The sequence below is a fragment of the Sturnus vulgaris genome, chromosome 1 (genome assembly GCF_052056855.1).
Source record: "Sturnus vulgaris isolate bStuVul1 chromosome 1, bStuVul1.hap1, whole genome shotgun sequence".
Lineage (NCBI taxonomy): Eukaryota > Metazoa > Chordata > Aves > Passeriformes > Sturnidae > Sturnus > Sturnus vulgaris.
The window spans coordinates 14,257,521-14,281,209 of NC_142243.1; the positions used below are offsets into that span (position 1 = coordinate 14,257,521).

General features: G+C 41.1%; 1 protein-coding gene and 1 long non-coding RNA gene across 8 annotated transcripts in view; one reads left to right on the top strand and one right to left on the bottom strand.

Moving 5' to 3' along the window:
• The first annotated feature begins 7,791 nt into the window (after positions 1-7,791).
• EPC1 (enhancer of polycomb 1) overlaps positions 7,792-23,689 on the top strand; it is a 64,491-nt gene continuing 48,593 nt past the window's right edge. For 4 of the 6 annotated variants that reach the window (XM_014880372.2, XM_088159707.1, XM_014880375.2 and 1 more), the window contains exon 1: positions 22,305-22,457. In XM_014880372.2, coding sequence (XP_014735858.1) covers positions 22,305-22,457 — 153 coding nt within the window. Of the gene's footprint in view, positions 8,020-8,718; positions 8,910-22,304; positions 22,458-23,689 lie in introns of those variants that run through there. The other 2 variants (XM_014880378.2, XM_088159721.1) reach the window with 2 other exon arrangements.
• On the bottom strand, positions 11,395-22,495 carry LOC148225082 (uncharacterized). 2 transcript variants are annotated; one of them, XR_015801521.1, is made up of 3 exons: positions 22,381-22,495; positions 15,512-15,658; positions 11,395-11,854 (listed from the first exon to the last, which is right to left on the bottom strand). It is a non-coding gene; the product is annotated as an uncharacterized LOC148225082 (long non-coding RNA). The 2 variants fall into 2 exon arrangements; XR_015801518.1 differs by having other exon boundaries at positions 11,395-15,658.

Sequence of the window (23,689 nt, forward strand, 5' to 3'; positions counted from 1 at the left end):
CCTGGGGAGAATGCTGAGTAACTGGACATTTCCTTGTTGGTGGGGCTTGCTGAGCCCTCAGACACTGAAGGCACACTGCAGGTACACTCCTACAGGTTCTGCATGGCCAAAGTAAAAGGTCAGCTGCATGACTTTCTCCCAGTCTGTATTTCAGAGTAGCTCAGGTCTCATCTATCAAAGATTCATTTCCAGTGAGGACCTACACACTACAAATGACAAAAATAGGAATGTTTTTAATACAAGAAGCTTCAGTTCCTAATGAATGTGTACCAGAATTGGCCCCTTTTGCTGACAGTCAGCATCTTGTCATTTGCTTCCCTTAAAAAAAATCTAATCACCAAGAACTAAATACAGCTGCCAGTAACTTTATTAATGACTGAGACTAATGCAGAAATGTTCAAACTGAACTGCTCTTCCAGGTTTCAATATTTTTCCATTACAACTAATTACACTCTGTTTTCTGAAAATATGCATTGACTCTCAGAAATAAACCAAATATAAGCTAAATAATTTTAGGAAAACAAAATCAGGAGGAATGTTAATGGCTATTTAAAGGGTAAAAGCTAAAGTTCTGTTACCACAAAAGAAATCCCATTCTAGTTTTAAAAATTAAGAGAAACCTGAGATGAAATAAGCACCTATGAGAATAAAGGAAGTATTTCTAAACTGTTAAATTCTTGTTCCCCCCATTTGTGGACTGATAGCACAACTTTTTAAAGTTGGCCTCTGTGGTTAAGGCAAAACAAAAGGCCCTTTTTTTAATCTTATACCATGCTGTGAAGCACATTTCTATAAGGTTTAATGATCTCTGTTGCAAGTGTAGCTCACCACTTGCAGATGTGCCATTTACAAACCACTGGGAAACATTAGCATCAAGATTTTTTTGTGTGGCAGCCTGAGACTTGGATGTGTGTATTCCCCATCTTCACTCAGACCAAAAGGGCTCTGGCAATGCTTCATGGAAATTTACTGTGTAAATAAGGTGTTGTGATCCAGCTGGCAGTACATGTACAAGATCTAGCTTGTAGGAGATTTCCTTTTGGTCTCATATTTCTTCTTTGTGGAAATTACAGAGGATTTTTATAGACAGAAGAGAAAGGCTCTTCTAGCCCCTTGCTAAGAGATCCTGCTACCTTTGGTCCCTGTAAGTGGAAAGAGCAGGGCAAGGAGCACATTCCTTACTGAACATGAACAGCATGGGAATGAAGGTTATTGTTGCCTCTGCAGCACATGTAGGGAGGGCCAAATCATGGCCAGTGTAAGACGAGATAGATGAGATGAAAAGTCATCATGGTACCTTCACTAATGTGTACTTTCTCTTGCTTGATTGCATTTCTAACCAACAAGCAAATTAAGTTTGGTCAGCTCAGTCTTCAGAGCTTTTTCTAATACTAATAAGAAAACACATTGTTTAAACCTAAAAATAGGGAAACTGCCAACAAATATATACTGTAAGTCAGAATCTCTAGAGGGCCAACAGGAATCTTAAAAAGCAAATGATATTTGATCAGCAAAATTAGGATACAAGAAAGAATTTTTTTTTTTTTAATCGGTAAAAAATAGGTCGCAAGTCTAGTATTTGTCCGAGTGGTTTGAAATATTACAGCTGATAATAATACTGCAGAAGACCAGACCTGTCAAATAGGCAGTTTCATATTTGAGAATATGATGGATGCTGTAATAATACCAGAGAATGTATTTGAACCACTTTGCTTTCCAACAGCAATTAATAATGGCATGAGAAAACAGCCACCGTATTCTAATATCTTAAAATGATTAATGCCTTATCATTTGCATTCTGGAATTTCAGATGAGATGACCAATTAATGCCTTGAGCTTGCTGACCAGATTTTATGTTGCCTGATTTTAGCTCCTCAGTAAAAGATGTGCAAACTGAAACAAAATTATTTATAAGAAGACTAAACTTGTTTAGAAACTAAGAGGAGAAATTAGAGCTTTTATGACTGCAGTTCATAGTCTTGCTGAACCTGGAATTGTAGAGGACTTTGGTTCAGACATCTCAGACCTCTATATTCCCAAATTTGTATGCAAATTTGTAAGGCTTTTCTTAAATTCCCCTTGCTATCCTCCTTCCTATGCTCATCAAGCTTTTGCTGACTAAACTGGCTTCCATTCATTATGTCACCAGAATCGGAACATTTCAGAAAAGAAAACTGAATTGTGACAGCGCTGCCTTTGCCACACAGATGGTGCATTTGTTTGCAGCAGCAGTAAAAGTGAACACCAAGGGTGACTCTGAACAGCTCTGAGATGTTTTCAACAGTGGCCCTTTATTCTAAATGACAAATGTGAATTCAGAAAAGGACAGATAAAATCTGCTGAACACATAAAGCAGTCAACAGGCAAGCCAGCGGAACACAGATGGACTGCAGCCATTATTCACCTTATCTGAATCCATGGCATTTCAGCTGAAATTTCCTAGGTATAATAAATCATATGGGAAAATGGTCTCCAATAGTAGCTCACCTAATAAAATCCATGAGACTCCCCTAATTATCAGAAGGTGAAAGTATGAGAAAACAGCAGAGTATACCAGTAAAGTAGAAGCACCAATTGCACATTCCCTTGCTCTGGCACAGCACACCTTAAGCAATCCAACAGCAGCAACAGGTCTGTCCTGCAGTCTGGGAACAATGCTCTCACAAGAGCCACTGCAAGCACAGAAGAGGACCGAAAGCAAGTGGAAAAGATGTTTTAACAGTTACTTGTGCTTACTAACACAGCACTGAGTATTTATTAGGGATCAATTTTAACACATGGATGAGGAGCCTGTGCTTGGATTAAAAAGCACTGAATACCTTTCCACATAAAATTCCAAGATCTGGACCAAAGCTTATGTGACTCTGTTTCAAATATCAGCACATAACAGGGACAGTACACAGAACAATACCAATCAAGTAGCTGGCTAAGTTAAAGAAAAGGTTTCACAGTAGATTTTCTTTTCTTCTAGATTTTTTTCTGACTTTATTCTGAAATCACATCCAGAATTTCCCCACCAGCTTCAACCAATTAGACAAATAAAAGAGGAGAATTTTTCAAAATGCATCTGTGCCAACATGGTGTGGCTAGATTTTTTTAATAAGTATATAACCACATAGGACTTGTCATATGGACATAGATTAAATTCTGAAAGGGCGGCAAATTTTGAGTCCTATACCAATTCAACAGAAGACACATTCCAAAACCAAAGAAGATTGTTAATTCATAAAAGGGTGTAGATTATTACCTGACCAGTGCAAGGGATCTGACTAGGTACTTACAGGCCATCAACAAAGATGCAAAAACAGGAAGGGGAGAAAAGTTATCCTCGAGATGTGTGGCATATTTTGGCAGCCAACAGCAACAGACTAGAGGTTTATTTCTGGTTTTTATTTTCAGAAGACCTACACACATTTTTGTAACAAATTGCTTTTCCGCTTATATTGACTTCATTGTTTTTCCACGTCTTTTGCCACTAAACATTATCCTAAAACTGTGAGAACTGCCACTGGTGGGACTTGTGATGTGAGAAGAGTGAATGACACACCAACCTGTGACAACACTGGGCTCTAAATTGTCTTGGTCCAGTCACAAAGAATTAGAAGACAGGGTCCCAGCACAAGGAAACAAAGTCAGCAGTACAACTTCAGTGTCTGAAGCAAACGAAAACACTGCTTAAAGTAAGAGTAACATGAAAAGGAATCCTTACTGATGCTCACAGTGCTGCAGAATTTGAATGAGAGGAAACTTGCAATGAATGTGTTATGGGTAAAAGGCAATCTGGATAGGCTTAAAGTGGGCCCAAGTAGAGCAGTCCATGTATCTGTACAGGGGAAAAAGTTAAATCCTGAGAACAATGTTAAGTCCTATTGAGAGAAGCAGGGAGATGGTATGACTGAAAAGAGATTACTGCAAAGGATACAAATATTAATGGGATGGTTTGCTGAACCAGGGGTATCTGTAATGGTAATGCCGCAAGAAAGCAAATAAATTTTGGAATATGTGTAAGAATACAAGGAGTTACTTTAGTATTGGCAAGTAGTGTAATTGCTGTTGGCATATTGTGCTTATCTCTGATGTGCATGGAATATTAAGCATGAAGATTACTGGTAAACTAGAGAAGTATTAACATCCCTAACAAAGAGCAATATTTAGTGAGTCTTGTGTACTCAAAAACACCCTGGACTTGTACAGAGAAATGGAAAGAGGAGGTTTAACATGTAACTAAGTGTATGATTTAAAGTCAAATTTCAAGTGAGTCAAGTAATCACTGTAGCAATTTAGTGAAGATTTTGTGGATTTTTTTACCACTATTCATTTTTAGTCAAGACTGCATGCTTTTTAAAAATATCTGACCTGGGTCAAACAAGAATTTAGCTAGGGGAGCCTGTGACCTCCCTTATAATATAGTCAGGCATCCATAATCGGCTCTTAAGCTATAATTTATGAATTTTCCAAATTACAGCAAAGCAGCTTTTTTTGATTCTTCAAGAGCAGTTATGCAGCTATGTGAACATTGCATATTGAATAAAAATGCAAACTATTTATGCATTTGGTGATCTTTCAACCAAAAAACATTCAATGCCACTTTTATGAAAGAAAACAAATGACCATTTACATGAGTTGCAAAAGCACTTTGATATCCTCCAGCTCTTGCTATCTACCTAATGATTTACTGACTTAACAGGACTGGTAATTCACTTCCTAAAGACATGAAGAAAATATTGTCAAAAGGAGATCAGTGTAATTTGTTTATTACAAGTGTAGAGATAGAGAGCTACTTGGAAAATATGGCAATAGAGTTAAATCTTTATGGGCAAGATAAAATTAATGCAAATGAAAGATAAAGAATAATAAAAGCAATTATACTGCAAGCAGAATATAAATAGTAGTTTCTCTAATTTCAGTAAGGAGCAGTTATTTGAGTGCTATGAGGTTTAACCACGTCTTTTTGTATTAGTCTAAATCCTAAAATGTAGCTAGTTTTTTAATTTGCTCCTGTACAGATACTCTATTTCCCTGTTTTTGAGCAAAATCTCAAGGCAAACATTCACACCGAGCAGTGAACAAAGCTTAAAGAAAAAAAAAGTATAGAATGGGTTTTGGTTCTATTTTCAGTTACTCTGAACTGTAAGAATTTGGGGGAAATTTGACATCAAGTTAAGTAGAGGTTATTCTCAAAGCCTGCAAACATATGGTTCAACTTTTCTTGGAACACTTATTCAGATTTTTAAAAAACAGTCACAACGTGTATTTCAATCCCTATCTCAATTCTTAACATTTAGCACTTGATATCCACTGTTTTCATTTACAACTGATGATGAGATCCAACAGGAGAGAAAATGACCCTGGCTTAAACAGTTACCATACATCAGCTTATCTACAAAACTAGTAATCTTCAAATCTGAAGGAAATTTGGGTCAGTTGCAGTCTAGTTCAGCTTGCAACAAAAGAATCCAGCCAAATTCTTTCACATTTGCCACACCACAATAATTCCACAGACATTCACCAAGGCTTTGCTTATTTGAGCTTATTTACTGTGCAGTGTCTAACCCCAAGTTATAGCACAACTAGCCAATATACTCCAGAGCCTCATAGTAAATCCGAAGTTATCTAAGGTGTTTTGTGCAAAAGAAGTACAAAGAATTTGAAAATATGTGCCTGCTACTACTGCAAATGCTGAAAATAAAGAAATAAGTGTTAAAAAGCCTACCACAACATAGTAAAGGATGTCCTGAGAGGGCTCTGAGCCTACAGGTGATACTCCTCCTCCCAAGCATGATTTGCTCTCCTGGATGTAGGTATGCCCTAAGCCAGTCCTTTCTGCCCCTCCACCATGCACCTGAGGGCTCTGTCAGAGCTGGCTGTGTAAGGCATACAGTACCCTATGGGGCACTGCTCGTAGATGAAGGTTTCTCCAAAAACACGTGATGGAAGAAGTGACCTTCCCATTGTGCAAGATCAGCTTGGTCCCAACCTTCCTATGTGCTTATCCACTCCTATTAACTTTGAGGGGACCCCTTAGTAATCATCAGGTGTTCGTATACTAAACACTACCTACCATCAGGAGCAAGACTTAAGAATTCACTGATACAAACTAGGAGGAAGGTGCAGACAATCAACACAGAGTCCTCTAACTCATAGTTAGCAACAACACTTTTTTTCCTAAAAAATTGTGCTACACCTCTTCAGGCCCATACAATGTGAACTACTGTCTATTTTTTTTCCTAAGGCTTGTTTACTGCTAGCAGGCCTGGTTCATTATTTTTCTACCATGCCTTTTGGATCCTTTCTTTGCCTCTTTTCTCTCAAACCTAAACTTTGTGTCTGTATTTTCAATGCTTTCAATAGCCTATTTCCTCCTTACCTATTTTCTGTCATTATACAAAGATTAATGCCAATTTGATTAGGTTTCTGTAGTTCACCTGCTGCTTTTTCAAACATCTTCATGTTTCTTCCATGCTGTCCTTCTTGCTGGAGTTTTCTTTCAACAGCCACAAAGCCTGATTAATTTTCTTCAGCAAATCCCACCTTATGTCTTCTTCACCATGAAGTATACACAGAAACAAGGGTTCCACTGATGGTGTATTGCAAACTGTGCCTTCCCTGCTGATCAATACAGTCTCATTGTTTCCCTCATCTGCCCATAGCCATCTGCTGTCTTTTGTCTTATACTTTTGAGTTCTTCAGGGGAGGAATTATCTTTTTGCCCTATATTCCTATACAATATAACGTTATAATCACAGTTCAGGATTAAGGCTGTTAGATAACACAATAATACAAGCAAATTATAACAATGGAAAATTTGCTCCAAGTTATTTGCAGATTTTTTGTTTTTTTTTTTTAATCTAAGACTTAGAAATATGAGGTGGCTCAGGAAAAACATCACCGATTCCACTGTTTTTTCAATGCCTCTGACAAAGGTTTAGAATAGCAGTAGGTGAGAATATTAATTCAAGTCTTTTAATATAGGGCTGGATCAGGCTCGGCAGGTCTGACAGCCTGTCTCCATTGTAACTCCTCCTAAAGGCAGGAAAAGGATTCTCACGGGAAATGAATCAGCCCCTACGGAGCCCACGAGGCAGCGTGCAAGAGGAGCTGTGCTACTGCCTGGCAAGATTGGTGGCTCGGATAGAGGATCACGTAGTGACATTTTTATCATAATCCCTAATAGAAATGTTCTATATTTTCCTCTTTATTTTCATTTTAAGGTGAATGTCACGGAAGTTAAAGGCTGCAATAGTAAACGGGGTCATAATAAGAAAAAATCCAAGATTATTTCCACAGAGGTCATGATCCAGGCAGACTGCTGTTAACCACAAATGCAAAATTATAAATATTACAAAGTGTGTATTTATGTGCAAGAGGCCTAAATTTCAGTTTCCGCTAAAAATCTTCATTCCAGGGGCCTCTCGGTGCCTACATGCTCACTTACGAGACTGTGGTATGTTAGGGGGATTATTTTATCTCGCACTGAACAGGGAAGGTGTCAGAATTTGCCCGTCTTTTCAGAGCCCAGCTCCAGCAGGCACTACCTGACTCAGCTCACAAACTAGAGCCACAGCATCAAATTTCCCAACCCACTTAATTTGAAAGCCTGCCAAGATAGGTGAAAGACCTTATAAATATGTAAAGCAGGAAGTTCAAATTACACAGTGATGTAAATTCCCAGTGATTGATGCCCTTTTAAAAACAATAAAAATCCTCGAGAAACTACAATGTTGGTGAATGTGCTTCCCTCCCGATGTTGTCTGGCGGTGCCGTGCGGAGTTTGGCTGATGTATTGTACTTTTCGTGCGGATTTTATTTTGGATTTCTACCACTTCCTGGAGGCCAGGGGGAGGCACAGTGGGAGGAACCAAAAAACTCGGTGCCACAGCCATTTTGTTTGTGGGCAGCATGGTAGAATTCTGTCAGTCAGTATAAGGAGGGGTTTTTAAAACAGTATTTATGGAAAAACTATTCCTGCCGTAACGGATGTATCTGTTGAATTTAGTGTTAATTTAGCCCTTTCATAAGGTAGGTATTTCTAATTGTAAGTAAATGGAGTATTTGCTGGGATTCAAGCCTCCCTACTTTCCAGGAATCAAGGATTTTGTTTCAGGCATGACTGGCTCTTTCGGATGCTGCGAGGCTGCCGGAGCCGGCGGGGCGGGGGTGCGGGGGTGCCGCGGGGGGAGGCCGAGGGATGCGCCGGGCGGCACAAACTTGCTGCGGGGTTCGGAGTGGGGGCGGGGGCTGGGGGAGGGACGGAGGGAAAACGGCCAAGTCTTGGAATTATTTTCTCCAACTGTCTTTCTTTATTAATTCTCAAGAGGCAGCCGCTCTCTCCGAGGGGAGGATGAGGCGTGGGGTTGCGCGGGGCGAGCCGTAGTTTTGCAGTGTCACCGAAAACCAGCGCTAGACTTTGGTCCTGTGTGCTCCAGAGGCGGGTGTAAAATGGCACACTGCATTTTTCCAGGCGGCGGCGGCGGCGGCGGGGGGAGCGGGGAGGCGGGCGGGGGCGCCGCTGCCCGTGGAGCCCATCGAGAGCCAACGCCGGCCCCGGCAAAGTTGTGACCCCGGCGGCACCGGGTCCCCCGCCCCGGCTGCGGCCGCCCGCCGGCATCGCCCGCCGACCCTCGGGAAGCCGCCTCCTTCCTCGCCCGGCGATCCTAGCGGGGTGACGGGGAGGGGGAGGAAAGAAGAGAGAGAGAGAGAGAGAGAGAGAGAGAGAGAGAGGAGGGGAAAAGGAAAAAAAAAAAAAAAAAGAAAGAAAGAAAGAAAAGAAAAGTCTCACTTTCTGCATTTGCGAAATATTTTAAGGATGTTCGGGAAGCCCTTTGCAGCATGGAGGTGGCTGGTTGTAGGAGAGCGAGTATGCAGTCCATATTGTTACAGCCCTTTTGCAAGGGCTGCCTTCTTCAAAGGTAAGTTTGTGGCTTTAACAAAAAATATTCTCTTCTGCGGGTTTTTGGTGTGTATTAGTGCTGTGGAGGATTTTCGTTGTGTTGATGAACAAAACGTAGTCTTGTATTTTTCATAGCTTTGATCTCATGTGAATCCCACCCAACGGTGTCTCCTTAATAGCGACAATTACTGAAGTCAGTTTTGTTTCCTCTTTAAAATTTTATACACGCGAAGATTAGAAACAATTTAACTTCAATTTAGGAGTATAAGAACTCAAATATTTTCCAGATGGACTTGGGGTTTTTTTGGTTCTGGCTTTTTGTTGGGGCGGGGGGGCAGGGGGGAATTCTTTACCGAGTAATAAACGGATCCAGGACCAAATATGTGACTGTCTATAAAAATATAAAGCAGCTCTAGTGTATAAAGAAGCATATTATGTTGCTGCTGGATGGTCTGATGGTAGCTAAAAGAGTTTACAATGCCATTTGTGATGGCTCTTGATGGATTACTTTGGTCTAAAGTAAGGGGGAAAACTGCCCTTGGTATGGTGAAGGTGGAGATGAACATAAGAGGGTTTATATTAAGTTATATTTCTTACTAAACAGTGGCCTTTTTATTTACAAATTCCAGCTTTTGTGATAATTAGCTTAAAGCATTAGTTATATAAAGGTTCTTATTTCCCCACACTTCACTTAGATGTCTTGGTGTTGGGTTGTTTGTTCTTTTTTTTTCGGGGGGGGTGGTTGGTTGAGTGATTTATTTGATCTTTTTCTTCCAAGAAGGTACATTTGGGAGACATTTTGTAATTTTTGGCATTTTTCTAGGCGCTCCTTTTTTTTTTTTTTTTCCCTTTTTTTTTTTCACCCGGTGGGAGATCTTTTTTGTTTTGCATTGCTCTGTGCTGGTGGCGCTGTGGGGCTCCGAAACAATTCGTGTCCCTGGCTCTAAAGGGGGAGGGGGCCGGGGGGAGAAAGGTGGGGCACGGGTTGATCTATTGTATCTTTTCCTTTTCTCTGTATCAAAAGTAACCGCAAATTAGTTAGAATGATGATGAAATTGTATCTCTAGAAAATTGTAGTGTCGCATGAACTATGGCCCGGCAGAGGCATGACCTCACCCTTTCGCTGGTTTGTGTAATGAAGCAAATCCTCAATTTTTATTTTTTTTTTTCAATCCTGTAGCTAGAGTCCAGTTTTCCTCAGTGATGAGATTTTAGGTCCCACCCCCAAAATGATTTTACAGTGGCTGCAGATGGAAGGTTTTTAAATGATTTTTTGCAGCCAATATGGAAGGCTGTGGCACACACTTATTGTGCAACTAGTCCATTGTTTGCTTGTTGTGAAGTTAAAGGCTCCATCCACGGCTGGTAATCAAGAGGTCCCCCTAAGGTCCCCCTTGCTCCCCTTGCATGCTTGCATATGCAAATCTCCTGATGAGGTCTGTAGGAGTTTGGGTTGTGTATGAAGGTGGGGTTGAAAAGAAGGGAAAACCTAACATAGTCCTTCAGATTGTAAGAGGATTCACCTGAGATCGGTGGGTTTTTTCTTTCCTGTTGCTAAGTGGAGCATGCATTTTACATGTCTTTATAAATAGATATATGTTAATGTGTGTTGTTTTGTTTTGTTGCAACCTACAGATCACCTCGGTTCTAAGTGCAAAAGGATTAGAAGGCTTTCTGCTAACATCCATATTAGGTGTAAGAAAACAGAAGTGATTAATGTTCTAAGATGGGTGGGAGGACATAGTCAAGCCCATGATCAGAGCATCTATTGGAAACTCAACAGGTTCAGGAACAAATTTGACATTAAATTTAACATATTTTTAAGGAATCGATGTGCCTGGTATTTTGGAGTGATAAAAGCTGATAATTTTAGAGGTCTTTGCATCTATTTTACATTTCAATGTCTTCAGTATTTTCAAATAATAAATTTGACAAATTTGAACAGGCAGTTCGAAACAGTCTCCAAACTTCTTGTGAATGTTTAAATCTTCAAAAATGCATTTAGATTTTGTTTCAAAGAGTTTGCTTATTAAGTTAATTAGTTTTATGGAAACTGATATGCAATTTCAGTAGATCTCTGTAATGGCCTCTTATTCGTGATCCTTTTCTAAAGGAAGGTAAATTTTGCTTCTGTCTTAGGTAAAATATATCTTGCAACCTTCTGCCAGTAACAAACACATATCCAAGAGAGCAGCCAGCTTTTATCATCTCTACTCTGTCAGACAAGATCTGCTTTTATGGATTCTTGGCTGGGGCAGAGACCTGGTGGCCTATGACAGTGCAGTATGACCATTGACATCTTTGGTGTCCTGTTACAACTCTTAGATCTTGAAGACAAATATCAAGACCCTCTTAGAAAGTGTGGATTTTGGCCATCCTCCATTTTCATTTCTGAGACCTGATCACTAGGACATAAGGTTGGCATTTTGGGCAGTTTGTGCCAATAGACATAGTGCCAGTTGTTGAATTATTACAATAATTATCAATCTTAGAGAATCACTGGATTCTTTAATTCTCATTCAACTTTTATTTTTTGACACCATTTAGACCAATGTTCAGTGAGCTTATCTATGAACAACAGTACTGAGCAAATGATAAACTGAGGTGCTTACTGAAGGTATTTTAATGCTCTTCTTACCATCCTGCACCATGAAGGTGATGATTTCTTGTGGCTGCAGCCTATGCATGCAGGACATGAACAAACTGATTGCCGTGATGTTGCTGCTCAGAGTCAGTTCATGCTCAGTGAAGTCAGCAAGAACATGGAATCTGAAAGGAAACTTTCTTCACACTTGCTCCCCTCTCTCCCATTAAACTGAGGTTACTCTTTAACTTTGGTTGTGGTTTTGCAACTTTGAAGCTGCATCTGATGAAAGTGTCTGTTTTTACTCCTATCAAATCATAAGGTGAGAAGAGTGAAGTGCTGATCTTTTGCAGTTCAGTGGTTTTCACACTTCCTCCTTCCTTTTCGAGCCATTGTGTTGCCAATAAAAGGAGTAAAAAATGTTTAAGATTTAGCATCCTCTCAAAGCTACATAGCAACTCATTTACCTCCTGCATCTTCTATCTTCTGCAGAAATGCCTGGAAGACTGGAAGAGTAATTTCTGTGGGGTGGCTCAATCTTTGTTCTTTATTGTGTTTTCCCCTCCTGCTCCTTCCACCAGTATGCGGAATTCCAGGACTTAATGCACACTTTGGTGGTTTTTTTGTGAGTTTTTTTTTGGGGGGTTGTTTTTTTTTTTGTTTTTTTGGGGTTTTTTTTGGTGGGTTTCTTATTTTTCTCCCCTACATATACCTAAATTTCTAAGGTGCCAACACAAACGCATTTTTCTCCTAATACAGTTTCCCTTTTACCTAGAGAGTCTATATAGAGTCCAGACACCTTTGAAAGATATTTGAGTCTCTTGGTTTAAAACTATTTGAAGTATAGCATCATACTATTAACCAATCTCCTCCAAGAGCTTAATTCAACCTGACTGACCAAAATGTTCTTTGTGCCTTCATTAGATTCTTCTTATAATATTACTAGTATTATGTATTCAAGTAAGAGTCATAGTAAAAATAGCTGTCTAAAAATGTCAATAGTAGTTAGTGCAAGACACGTAGATCCCAGGCAGATACGATCAGCTTCCAAAGTTAACCAAAATACCATGCAAACAGCTCCTCAGAAGAGGGTTGGTGGTGTACAAGAATGTTGTTTGGGCTCAGTTCAAACAAAAGCCATACCCCCTGCTTCATTTTCTCATATGTTGTGCTCTCCAGTTTCCTATGCTGATAACATACCTTGGTGCCTGGGACTCCTGTCTGTTACCTTTTTAGGCTTCTAAAGTATTCATTGTGTCCTTGATTCAACAAGGTTTCAAAGGTGGGAGGCTATCTTTATGTTGGACACCTTGCGACATAATTTTTTTCTCACGTTTCTTATTTCGTAACTTTGCTAGCTGTACTTCCCCACATCATACCTGTCAGCATCAACTTGTAGCAATGAATAATTAGTTTAAAACTTACTTCAAGGATCATCTGTTTCCCAGCTGTGAATAAAGGACAGTATATTACACGCCTGCTTCAGACTCATCTTCTACAAAGTTAGGTCTCTCCACCTCTTCTAGACTGATATTTTCATGACCTTTCAGTGTTACGAAATTATCTTCTCTAACTCCTATATGACAGAAGAACTGCTGTAGCTAGTATATCCTTCCACATTTTAGCATTCTTCATATTTTTCCTCTCTTAGCAAATAACACACTCTTCACATTGCAGTGAAGAGACAATCCTAGATTTTAAATTCTTTAGTAAATATACAGGGTGGGGGAATGTCAGTCCTTTGAAATATAATTCCTGTGTTGCTGTCGTGAGGAACAAAATATGCCTTGGACAGATGTGACCACATATCTGTAGCTTCAGGTCCTGTGGACTTCTTTAGACCCTTTACTAAGTCACATTTCCAGTTTATTTTGTTACCACTGGACTATTCAGGAGCAAGATAATATCAATACTATAAACTTACTTAATAGGAAGGTTTGTTCATCAATTCTCTACTAATAGTAGCAAAAGCCTGAAATTGGTGGTCAGAAGGTATTGCACTGCTTAAAAACTCAGTACTTTTGCTGAAAATTATTCTGCTTATCTCCCAATATAAAAAACAGAGAGATGGGAACTGCCAAATAACGTGAGTCCTAGTCTTCACTTCTTGTGCAGAGAGTTGGGGTGCTGTTCTGGACCTCCTGGATGGTAAATGGAAGGTTGCTCAGAGCCATCCAACAACACAGAACAGAAAACTGTAGTTATAGGCTCAACGTCTATTGCTTTGAGCACCAGTAAAAATAGCAAGAGCTCTAAACATAGTCCATGGGAATCCAACTTGGAGCAAATAACTGGAAATGGGGAATGCTGACTTGCCATCTTCTGTTGAGCAGAACTTGGATTACTTTTGCTAGGGCATGGGAAAAGGACAAGTCAGATTTTACAATGCATTGAGCATTGGGATTTCCAGAGGAAGAGAGAAAAGGTGGGGTTCAATCTCATCCCTGCTCCCAGGACTGCCTCATGGATTTTACTCAATAATGTAACATTAGGAATTCCAGGGGACAGTGAGCAGATTTTTTCCTCCCAGAGCAGTCTTCCTTTTGTCAGGCTCCATTCTGGTTTTTCCCTGGGTTAGAGCTCTGAGAAATGGGCCTGTAAGGTGGTGTTAACTCTCTTTTCTCTGGATTTACAGTAAGTTGGGCTTCTGAGTGAATCAGAATCCCTGTATTGTATACATTCATGCAGAACTTCTTTCACCTGCCTTTAGATGAGTATTGTTAAACCTGTAATCCTCAGTGGAAAGAAACAGATCAAGTAAATCACAGCTTTAAAAAATGACAAAAGGACTCCAACAGCAAAAACAACAAGCAAACAAACAACCAAATTTTGGATGTCTGCTGTGATAAGAACTGTATCTTAAATTTAACTGAGTATCCTGATCAGGTCTCCATCTGCCTCCTGTGACTAGTTCAGATATGAATGTCCTCACTTGATCAGAGATATCCTCTGCCTGTGAGTTTGCTGATACTGACCTATGCATGATTTAGGTAATGAAAAGTTAGCTCTTAATCCTCACTCCCCTTCAGAGCCTTGAGAAAATGACTAAATGGAAGCAAGACCTTTGGCCTCACATGAGTGTGCACCTGGAATATTCATTAACACAAATAAGAGTGAGCTTTCCAGGTCTGTTCAAACAGACTTAAAAATCAGGTGACTCAAATTTGGGGATTTCAGGGCATCCCTTTCTATTTACTAAAGAATCTTGATGCTGCCATAACCTCATGACTAAAAGGATAACTTCTTGAAAGGGTCCTTTCGCCTGACAGATTTTCATCTGTAATGCCAGGGGTAGACATGGCATAGTTTTGGACTGGTTTTATTTAAAAGGTTTTTTCCTCAAGAAAATTTAAATTTAATTTAAAAGGTTATAATGTAGAGCAGTTGTGTTATTTCTGATGCTCTTAAAGGTATCCACACAAGACAGAACATGTTGATGTCTTTAGACAAAGTGATGGTGTATTCACAATTCAAGAAAAGTGCTGCAATCAGCATCTTTTAAGGAGAAAACATGTTGGATAACAGAGGAAGGGAAAACATACATCTGATAACTCTGCATAAACACTTTCTGTTTAGCCCATATTCATCTATAAGAACATAATGAATGAAGATTCCATAAGAAAGTATTTTGCTTTCTTTCATCATCTCTGAATCAATTTCCAAGTTAAAAATTGGGTATTGTGAGAATCTGTGGGATCTGGAAGGTCTAGTCAAGCAGACTTCCAGATGAACTACTTTAATGAGAGGAACTGTTTTTCTTCCCATCTTTCACATTCCCCCTTGATTTTTTTTTTAATTAGGTTGTGTCTCTTTATGCTAACACCCTTCTTGAGTTGCTCATAAATCAAGAGCTCAGCAGACTTGGCACGTATGACCAGTGGCAGGCTGGTGCACATTAACCCCAGTGTTAATGACAGGGGTCTGTTGTGTTCTGTTGGTCAGAATGTCAGAACAGCCATAAAACTGACACACTGCACAATAAGAGAATGGAAACAGAGTGTCTTTGTTGGAGATGGATGAGGGGGTTAAAGTCTTACCTGCTTGTAACCTGAATGATTGGAGAAAACTACTTTCCATTTGGCTCTGTTTCTCAGGTCGCCCTTACAGCAGATTTGGGAATTTCCCAGGGGAGGTGAGAAGAAAATGCCAATGATATCACAGCACTTCTGGTTTCCATACCCCACCTACATTAATGACAGAGAAAATAATGTAGCATGATTTCTCTATTTTTCTTCTCACAGCAACTTCTTGTTTTCATCTAAACCAAAACACTTCCCTCTCAACATCTGCCCATTTCTCACAAGTTGTTTGCATTCTCTAAATGTTGAAAAACCTCAGAAATTGCATTTTCTTCAGGTTAACCCTATCAGTTTCACATTTTTAAGTATCTGCTGTAATTTAAAGATATATAGATAAGGATATCTCAAAACAGTCTCATCTGAACAGTTTTATATTCAGAACTAGCCTCCTCTGCTGGATATTTACAGTCAAACTTAATTCATTAGGCCTTTTTTCCCACTAATGCAGCGTTATTAATTTATGCTTTCTTAAGTGTATATATAAGCATTCAGTTAAAAATATTATCATGATTATTTGTATCCCAGAAGACAAGCAATATTTTTATAGCATTCACTCATGCTTAATTTAGTATAAATCAAACTATAGTGAGTAAAAAATTCACTTCTAAAATTGAAAGGATATTTGTGTTCTTGCAAGCTAATAACAAGCTTTGGAAATCCAAAAGCTGAGTTATTTGTAATTTTTTCATTTCTTTGGAGAAATGTGCTTATGTTACATAAAGATAGTATAGCCTTTATAAGGTACTTAATAACGCATTCATATTCATTTGATGGGGAATTCAGAATTCACTCATGCTATAGGTATGTAGGTACATTCCTCTAACACAAAAAAAAAAATCTAAACATACATGTTCGAATATGCCTCTTCATTCCAAGATGCAAATGTACTTTCCTGCACCAAAAGATTTCTGAAGCCACGCTAATTCCTATCTAGGTGTAAGTCACTGTTTTCCTCAACTGTGTGAGGGAAGCAGATAACCTATTTTCATTCTGATTCAGGAACTGTAAATTAAAGCATTTGGCTTTATGTAGTAACTCTACATTAATTTAACTCCACATTATTTGACATCAGCAACGTAATTCTGAAGTCTGAAAATACTTGATCATATTAACCAGAAGCCCAGAAGCACTTGAAATGATTTTTCATGAATTGACTTTCAAGACAGGATTTCTATCTTGGAAGAGTAAGGTAAAAATCTAAAAAGTTAAAGCATGTATTATTGTAAGACATTCAGGTCTTACTATTGAACTGAATTTGCTATTTTATTTGCATTTACATAGAGCCAGGCAACTACCAGGCTAGAAGTGAAGTTTCTGAGGTCATGCAAAGGCACATAGTCTGTCCTCAGTTTATCCCTTTATCCCATGTTGGAGTGTGAGCACTGGCCATTGAGGTTTATGTAGTGGTGCCATGTGTGTGTTTGTGGTAGGGTTTTTTTGTGTTGTTGTTTTTAGCTTAATGGTTACTTGAAGGATTTGGGACAGTGTGCAGAACCATGTACAGCTATAATTTCTCTACTGTTTTCCTTTTTTAGCCTTCCACCTTATACTATGCACAATATCAAAGTTAGCCTTAGCTCTTTGATTGATGAATTAACAATTGTGTTGGCAGAAGAAGGCAGGGCTTTTTTATTTAGTTGGCTGTTGTTTTGTTTTTTTTTAATTTGGCTGTAGTTTTGCCTGCTTTTTTGTTTGTTTGCTTGGGGGTTTTGTTGTTTGTGTTACGGGGTTTTTTTGCAAGAAAAGCATAAAGGTTTTGCCCTTCTGCTAGCTCTTCTACTAGAAATAATACAGGATCATGTGATTAAATTTACTTGACCCAGAGATTATTCATGTGTTATAATCTGATGTTTGCAGAAGTTCATGCCTAAATCAGAGGTGGTAACCAGTTCACTCTGCTCAAATTGTGTTTACCTAACAAACTGCGATTTTAGTATCATTATTGTTTTGTAGGTCAGAACACTGAATGTTTTGGATAAAGATTAAAAATTTTAAAAAACCCAAAACCCAGAACATAAAATCAGATATTTTTTGATTTTGTTTTGTTCCCTTTTACTACTTAATCCTAAATTAATTTGTGAAATGACTTGCTAGTAAAGATGACTTAATCAAGAATTCAAGGTGTTTCTAGCATAGTATTTTAGAGGTGTTATAGAATGAAAACATGAAGGAGAAAATCATGTCACTTTTAACCCTTACAATTCCTAGGATGCCTGTTCTGAATCTATTAAAACTTAAACAGGGAAAGGTGTATTTCGAGACAGAAGAGTCTCAGCATAATTTGTTACCACCACTGTATCTAATAGAATAACTGCTTCCCCTATAAAGTGTTTTCCCTAGACATATAAAAACTTCAGTCTCCAAAACAAGCTGTATAAAGAAAACTGATTCTTTTCTGACAGTACTGAAAAAACTCCATCAAATCCTTTATGCTTTCAGATAGAGCCCACTTTACCATTTTCTTGCTTATCTGCCAAGGTGATGTTGGGACAATTACGAGTCTGTAAAATAATAATCCTAAGTCATTAATTTATTTTGAAGTCTTCTTAGTCCTAATAACATAATTGGTGCATTGGCCAGGAAATATCAAATTGGCGAACCAAAACCACTGCACTAAATTGGTGTTTCTGCCCAGTTTAACCAAAACCCTGACAGTCCTCCCATGGACAACTGCCTCCACCACCTCTAAGAGTTTAGCTGTCACTGGAAAAGTAGAAATCTAGCAATAGCTCTTGTTGCTATCCTATTAGCTTTGTCTCTTCTCAGTAAGAGAATTTCTGGATAGTGGCTTTTCCTTCTCTTTTGGATACGGCTCCATGGCATATCCGTTTGAGGATGCTGGACTCAACTTCTGAGTATTTAAAAAAAAGCACTAAAAACAAACAAAAAACAGGTCAACAAAATTGCTGTATAAATAAATGAGCAGTTATTAGAAGCAGGGCGTAAAGTAGGCACAGAGTGAAAAAAAAATTGCAAATATTTATGGATACAAAAGCCAGTGTATAGTATAGTGTAATACAAAATACAAACAAAGCCTAATTTAAAAAATAACCACCAAAAATGTTTAAGAAAGCTTTTTTGGTTTAAGTTTAACAACTGTCTCCTAGAATTTTATAGCCTTAAAATACATATACTTGAAGCCAAAAGGCTTCAAAAACTACATGGTTTAACCTATATGCATGTAATGTGTAGTACTTTTGTGATGATTGCTGTTAGAATGGGAGGAAATATTAAACCCATGTGCAAAAGGCTACAACTAATGCTTAAATAAATGACTGGAAGTCTTTCTTGAAATCAGAGAGGTTTTAAGCCATAAAACAAGATAAATACCAAAATTTGTATAAACTTGTCAAGCAATACACAGGACTTGCAAACCAAAATGGAAGTTATGTTTTTAGACTTCACAAACCCGAGTTAGATGAGAGCACAGGAGACCCGTACCCCTGTCTGTAGGTGCACAGATCAAGTTGTATCTTTGCCCATAATGCTTAGTCTGAATTTAGTATTTTTGAATGTATTTTGAAATTGTTATATTTACCAGCTGTATAGCTGATACACAAAGTGCTTTCATTTTAGTTAAGCTTGTTCTTTTAATTGAGATCATAAAAAGATAAAGCCTTAAAGAAATGCCCCAAATTATTTCAGGAGTTTAAAAAACAATAATGATAGCAATTCTAAATGCCTTTTCATTATATTTCAGCTACTTTACCTTACAGTTCAGTTTTTAAAATACACATATAGCACTTAGGTTCAACTAATTAATTTATACTTACTCATCTTTTACTGAGAGTTTGCAAAGAGTATTTTGGTCACTATACAAAACCTACCAATTCTGCATTAGTTATTGTCATAGTGCAGCACTGATGTCTACAGATGTAAAGTGTGCATTTTGATAAAAGCTACAAAATAGAAAAAAAATTAAAATATACCTGCATTTTCTCACTGAAAGGACGATAAAATGGAAATATCAGTCTGGTTATGTTCTATACTTTTTCTTGTCACCATCTCTTACAGAATAGATATGAGGGCTGATATCACATTGTTTTCAATTATCACACTTTCCATCTTATTAGCAAATTAATTTTGAGGGCTAATCATCTTCTGCTACAAAATATTTAAACACAACCTCTTTCATTGGCAAAACATTAAAAGCTGATGAGTCTAAGAGTTTCAGACCAAAACTTTTTCCTAATGCACTGTCCTCTTTGTATCCAAACGTTATTGTCCATTCTGCTTGCTCTGCACTTTTCTCAAGCCTGTGGTAGGGTAAGAAATGCAAAGGTCAATTAAGGATAAGCGTGAATTTGATTATTCTTCCCGTATAGTTCAGGATATTTTCAATACTTTGCTTTTCATTATGTTCATTATGTATTGTTTTCCTTTCATCAGTATAAGTGGAGAGTTACATTTAATGCCCCTATTTTTTGCTCAGCTGTCAGGTGTTTAATTTTAATTTAATTTTTTAAGTCAAAGCTAATCCATGATGGCATATTGTGATTTTTTGGTGGTTTTTTTTCAGCACCTTATCTGTCTGCTAATTCGATAAACTAAATTATCCAGTATTTGTGGAAAAGGATGTAGATGTTTTATGGGCAATTTATTTTAGGATTATATTTCTAACTAGTGTGTGTTTTAAGCTTTGGAATTAGAGTAAAAAGCAATATGCATGTTTAAACATTTGATTCTGATGTAACTACTGAAACACAAGTGAATACAATTATACTCCTCAGTTCATGCCACTCTCCTTGAAAACAAACAAACAAGCCTCCCTTAAAAAAAAAAAGAAAATAAAAAGTCTCATTCTCCCTGGCAGCTGTCTTCCACTGCATTTAACCATTTGCAGTACAGGTAGAATTTAGCATCCCAGGGAAGTTATGAGGCCAAATGAGTTGTAGTTTAAGCAGTTTGGGAAACTTAGAGGGTGTTGGTTTCCCAAATAGTCGTGCAAATAGTTGGCTTGAATCTTCTGTTAACAACTGCATACAGTAATATTTCATCTTGTGTCTAGCAGTGGCTTAAGGTTGAGGACGGTGGTGGTATTATTATTCTTAAAGAGGTGGTGCGATTTAAAAAATGGCTATTGTTTCTATTATAATTTCTAAAATTGTTAAGCAAACTAAGCTTTTTCTATTTTTTTAATATGTATCTATGCCGTATTTCTGAAAGTTCTGTTTCCCAAGAGTAGTATGTGATAAAGAACAAAGTTCTGCCTACCGATTCTCGTGTGACAGTAAAAACAGTATTTTGCATTAAAAGTGGAGGGACACTTAAATTCAGTCAACGCAGAACTATCTCGCACTTTAAATGCAAATAAGCGTAACTTCACTAAGATGGATTTTACTACGGAGCTAGAATTAAATATAACCTGGTGCGAGGACATACATGAGAGGGCGGAGTTTCTCGGCTGGGCGGCTGCGGCCCCGGCCTGGCCGGAGCGGAGTTTGACGCTCCCGCGGCCGCGCTGCGATGCCCTGGGGCGGCTTGTGCAGAGAGCACCGAGACCCGGCTAACCCCGCGTTTCCGATCCCTAGCTTAGGGCCGAATAGTGCAGCAATTTAATCGACCCATTGAGATGTAAACGAGCTTCCCTAATCAGACATGCTCAAGTGGGTTCTACCCATTGCCTGGGGTGAGCTCACTTCAGCGGGTCACTGATAATAACTTAAGTCCACGCAAGGCTTCAACCAGTTCACGTGTTCACAAGTGCACTTTGCTGCACTTTGACTAAGTTTCTGAAAACCTCAGAGAAATGGGTTGGAAATGGCGTTGTGGAGGTGCCTGGTTTTTAAGGTTCTTCACCGTTTCCGGGCAGGTGCCCGTGTTTCCCCTGTATTTAGCACGGACGCCAACTCGGTTCGGCGGCGCAGGGAAGGACAGCGCCCGGCTGTGGCTGCGGGGCCGCGGCCGGGCCCTGAGGAGAGCGGCGCTCCCGGGGCGGCCCCGCAGTCGGACCCCTCCACTCGCGGGGCGCCGCTGCAGCCGCGGCCAAGCGGCACCGCTGCCCTCCCGGGTCGGGGTGAATTCCGAGCACGGCACCGCTGTCCCGCGGTCCGGCCCCCGAGAGGCCGGAAAGGTCGGGGCCAGCACCTCCCCGCCCCTCTCGCCCAGGTTTCCAAAGCTGTCACGGTCAGGCGCGGCTCCAGAGGTTTCCCCCGAGGTGAGGGTCTGGGGGCTGCCCCAACTTCCTCACCCCGGTAGGAGCGGAGCGAGACACGGCGGCACAGCTGGGAGGCCGGCGGGCGGAGCGGTGCCGCACACGCTGATTAAAACCCCCTTTGCTCCCGACTGCGCCCCCGATCCCGGTGCCCCGATCCGGCTGCGGCGGCTCCGAGCCTTCCCGCGCTGCCGAGCCCGCTCGGGCCGCTCGCAGCGTCCCGCGCTCCCGAGCCCGCGCCGCCGTGCCCGCGCCGCGCGCGCTCCCCCCGGGCGGCGCCGTGCCCGCGCCCTGCGCGATGCAGTGTGGGAATGGCTGTGGCGCTGGGGTTGGCTGAAAGAGGCGGCCAGTCGAGGTTTAATGTCCGCCATGTTGGCCGTGGCGTATTGAGCGGAACCGGAGCGGCGGAGGAGCGGAGCCAGCGCCCAGCCCAGCCGCGCCAGCGGGCGCCGCCGGGCCCCGTGTCGGAGTGCGCCCCGCCCCGCCGGGGGAGCCCCGGTCCCTCCATGAGATCGCTCGGCGGGGTCCGGCTCTCAGCTCGGAGCGCGCTTGCTGTCGCCCCCCCCTTCCCAGCCGGAGCCGCCATCGCCGCCTAACATGAGCAAACTGTCGTTCCGGGCCCGGGCGCTGGACGCGTCCAAGCCGCTGCCCGTCTTCCGCTGCGAGGACCTGCCTGACTTGGCCGAATATGCCTCCATTAACCGGGCCGTGCCGCAGATGCCCACGGGCATGGAGAAGGAAGAGGAGTCGGTACGTGAGACCCCCCCCCCCCCCCTCGGCCGGGTCCCACCATCCCCCCCGCACCCGGGCCCCCACCTTCGCCTCTGCGCAAGCACAAAATGGCCGCCATCTTCTCCCCACTCTCCCCGCCCGCCGGGAGGGGGGGGACACCCGGGGCGGGAAGGCGCCGAGCCCGGCCGTCCTTCACCGCGCCCTCCTCCGGAGCTCCCTCACGGCCCCTTCGCCCCCCGCTCGTGCCCCGCAGCCGCCGGCGGCCCCTCCACGGGACCCCGAAAGGCACAAAGGGGGTCACGTGACACCGCGGGGCGGCCGCCATTTTGTGTCTCGGTCCTTGGGCCGGGCCTGGTGCGGCAGCCGCGAGGAGCAGACGGGGCCCGGCGGCGGCGCCGTGCGCGCGCTGCCCCGCCGGGGGGCGCTGCCGAGCCGGACGGCGCCGCGGGGGGCGCGCAGCGGCGGGAGCGCGCGCGGGCCCGGCCGCCCTCAGGGGAGCGGGGCCCGGCGGGGCCCGTGCCTTTTCCTTTTCCCCTGGCAGAGATAGGAAGTGGAAGGGTTCGTGTTTAGGTTTATCTAAGGGCCCTGCAAGCGCCTTCAGACAGGCGCGGTGTAAGTAAAGTTGTGATGGTCCCCGCGAAGGTCGGTTCTGAAACGCTACTCAGAGTAACGAAATCCCTGTTGGAGGCTAAAAGTCTAGCACTTCCTGCTTGGTTTTGCTGTCTCAGTGGAGGATGAAACTTTAAACCATTTTGAACTTCAGGGTCATTTAATCATTCACTCAGCACTTTCCAAGATAGGTAGAACAATCAGTAGCTGTTATTGCTGAAGGTAAAACACTTGGTAACTTACTGTTGAAGACTCTGCTCTGAAGTGCGTTATTTGCACTGTTGTAAATCTTTAATTATTTCCGTAGTATAATCAGTTTTCTCCATCTGTGCATTAAGCACTGCAAATAGGGAAGTACTGTAGAAATACAGTTATGTAAGCAAGTTTTGAAATTTGGTGCTAAGAACAAAGGTGACTAGCTTGGTTGGTTAGAGCAGCATGCTGATAACGCCAAGGTTGTGAGTTCCATCCCTGTATGGACCATTCATTTAAAGAGTTAGACTCGATCCTTGTGGGCCTTTCCATCTCGGAATATTCAGTGATTCTGTGGCAGTTTCATTGTCCTGAGTTTTTCTAGTTGTTAGACTTTCATTTTCCTTTGAAGGTGACAGTCTGTAAAGTTTATGCTTGTAGTTCTCTAG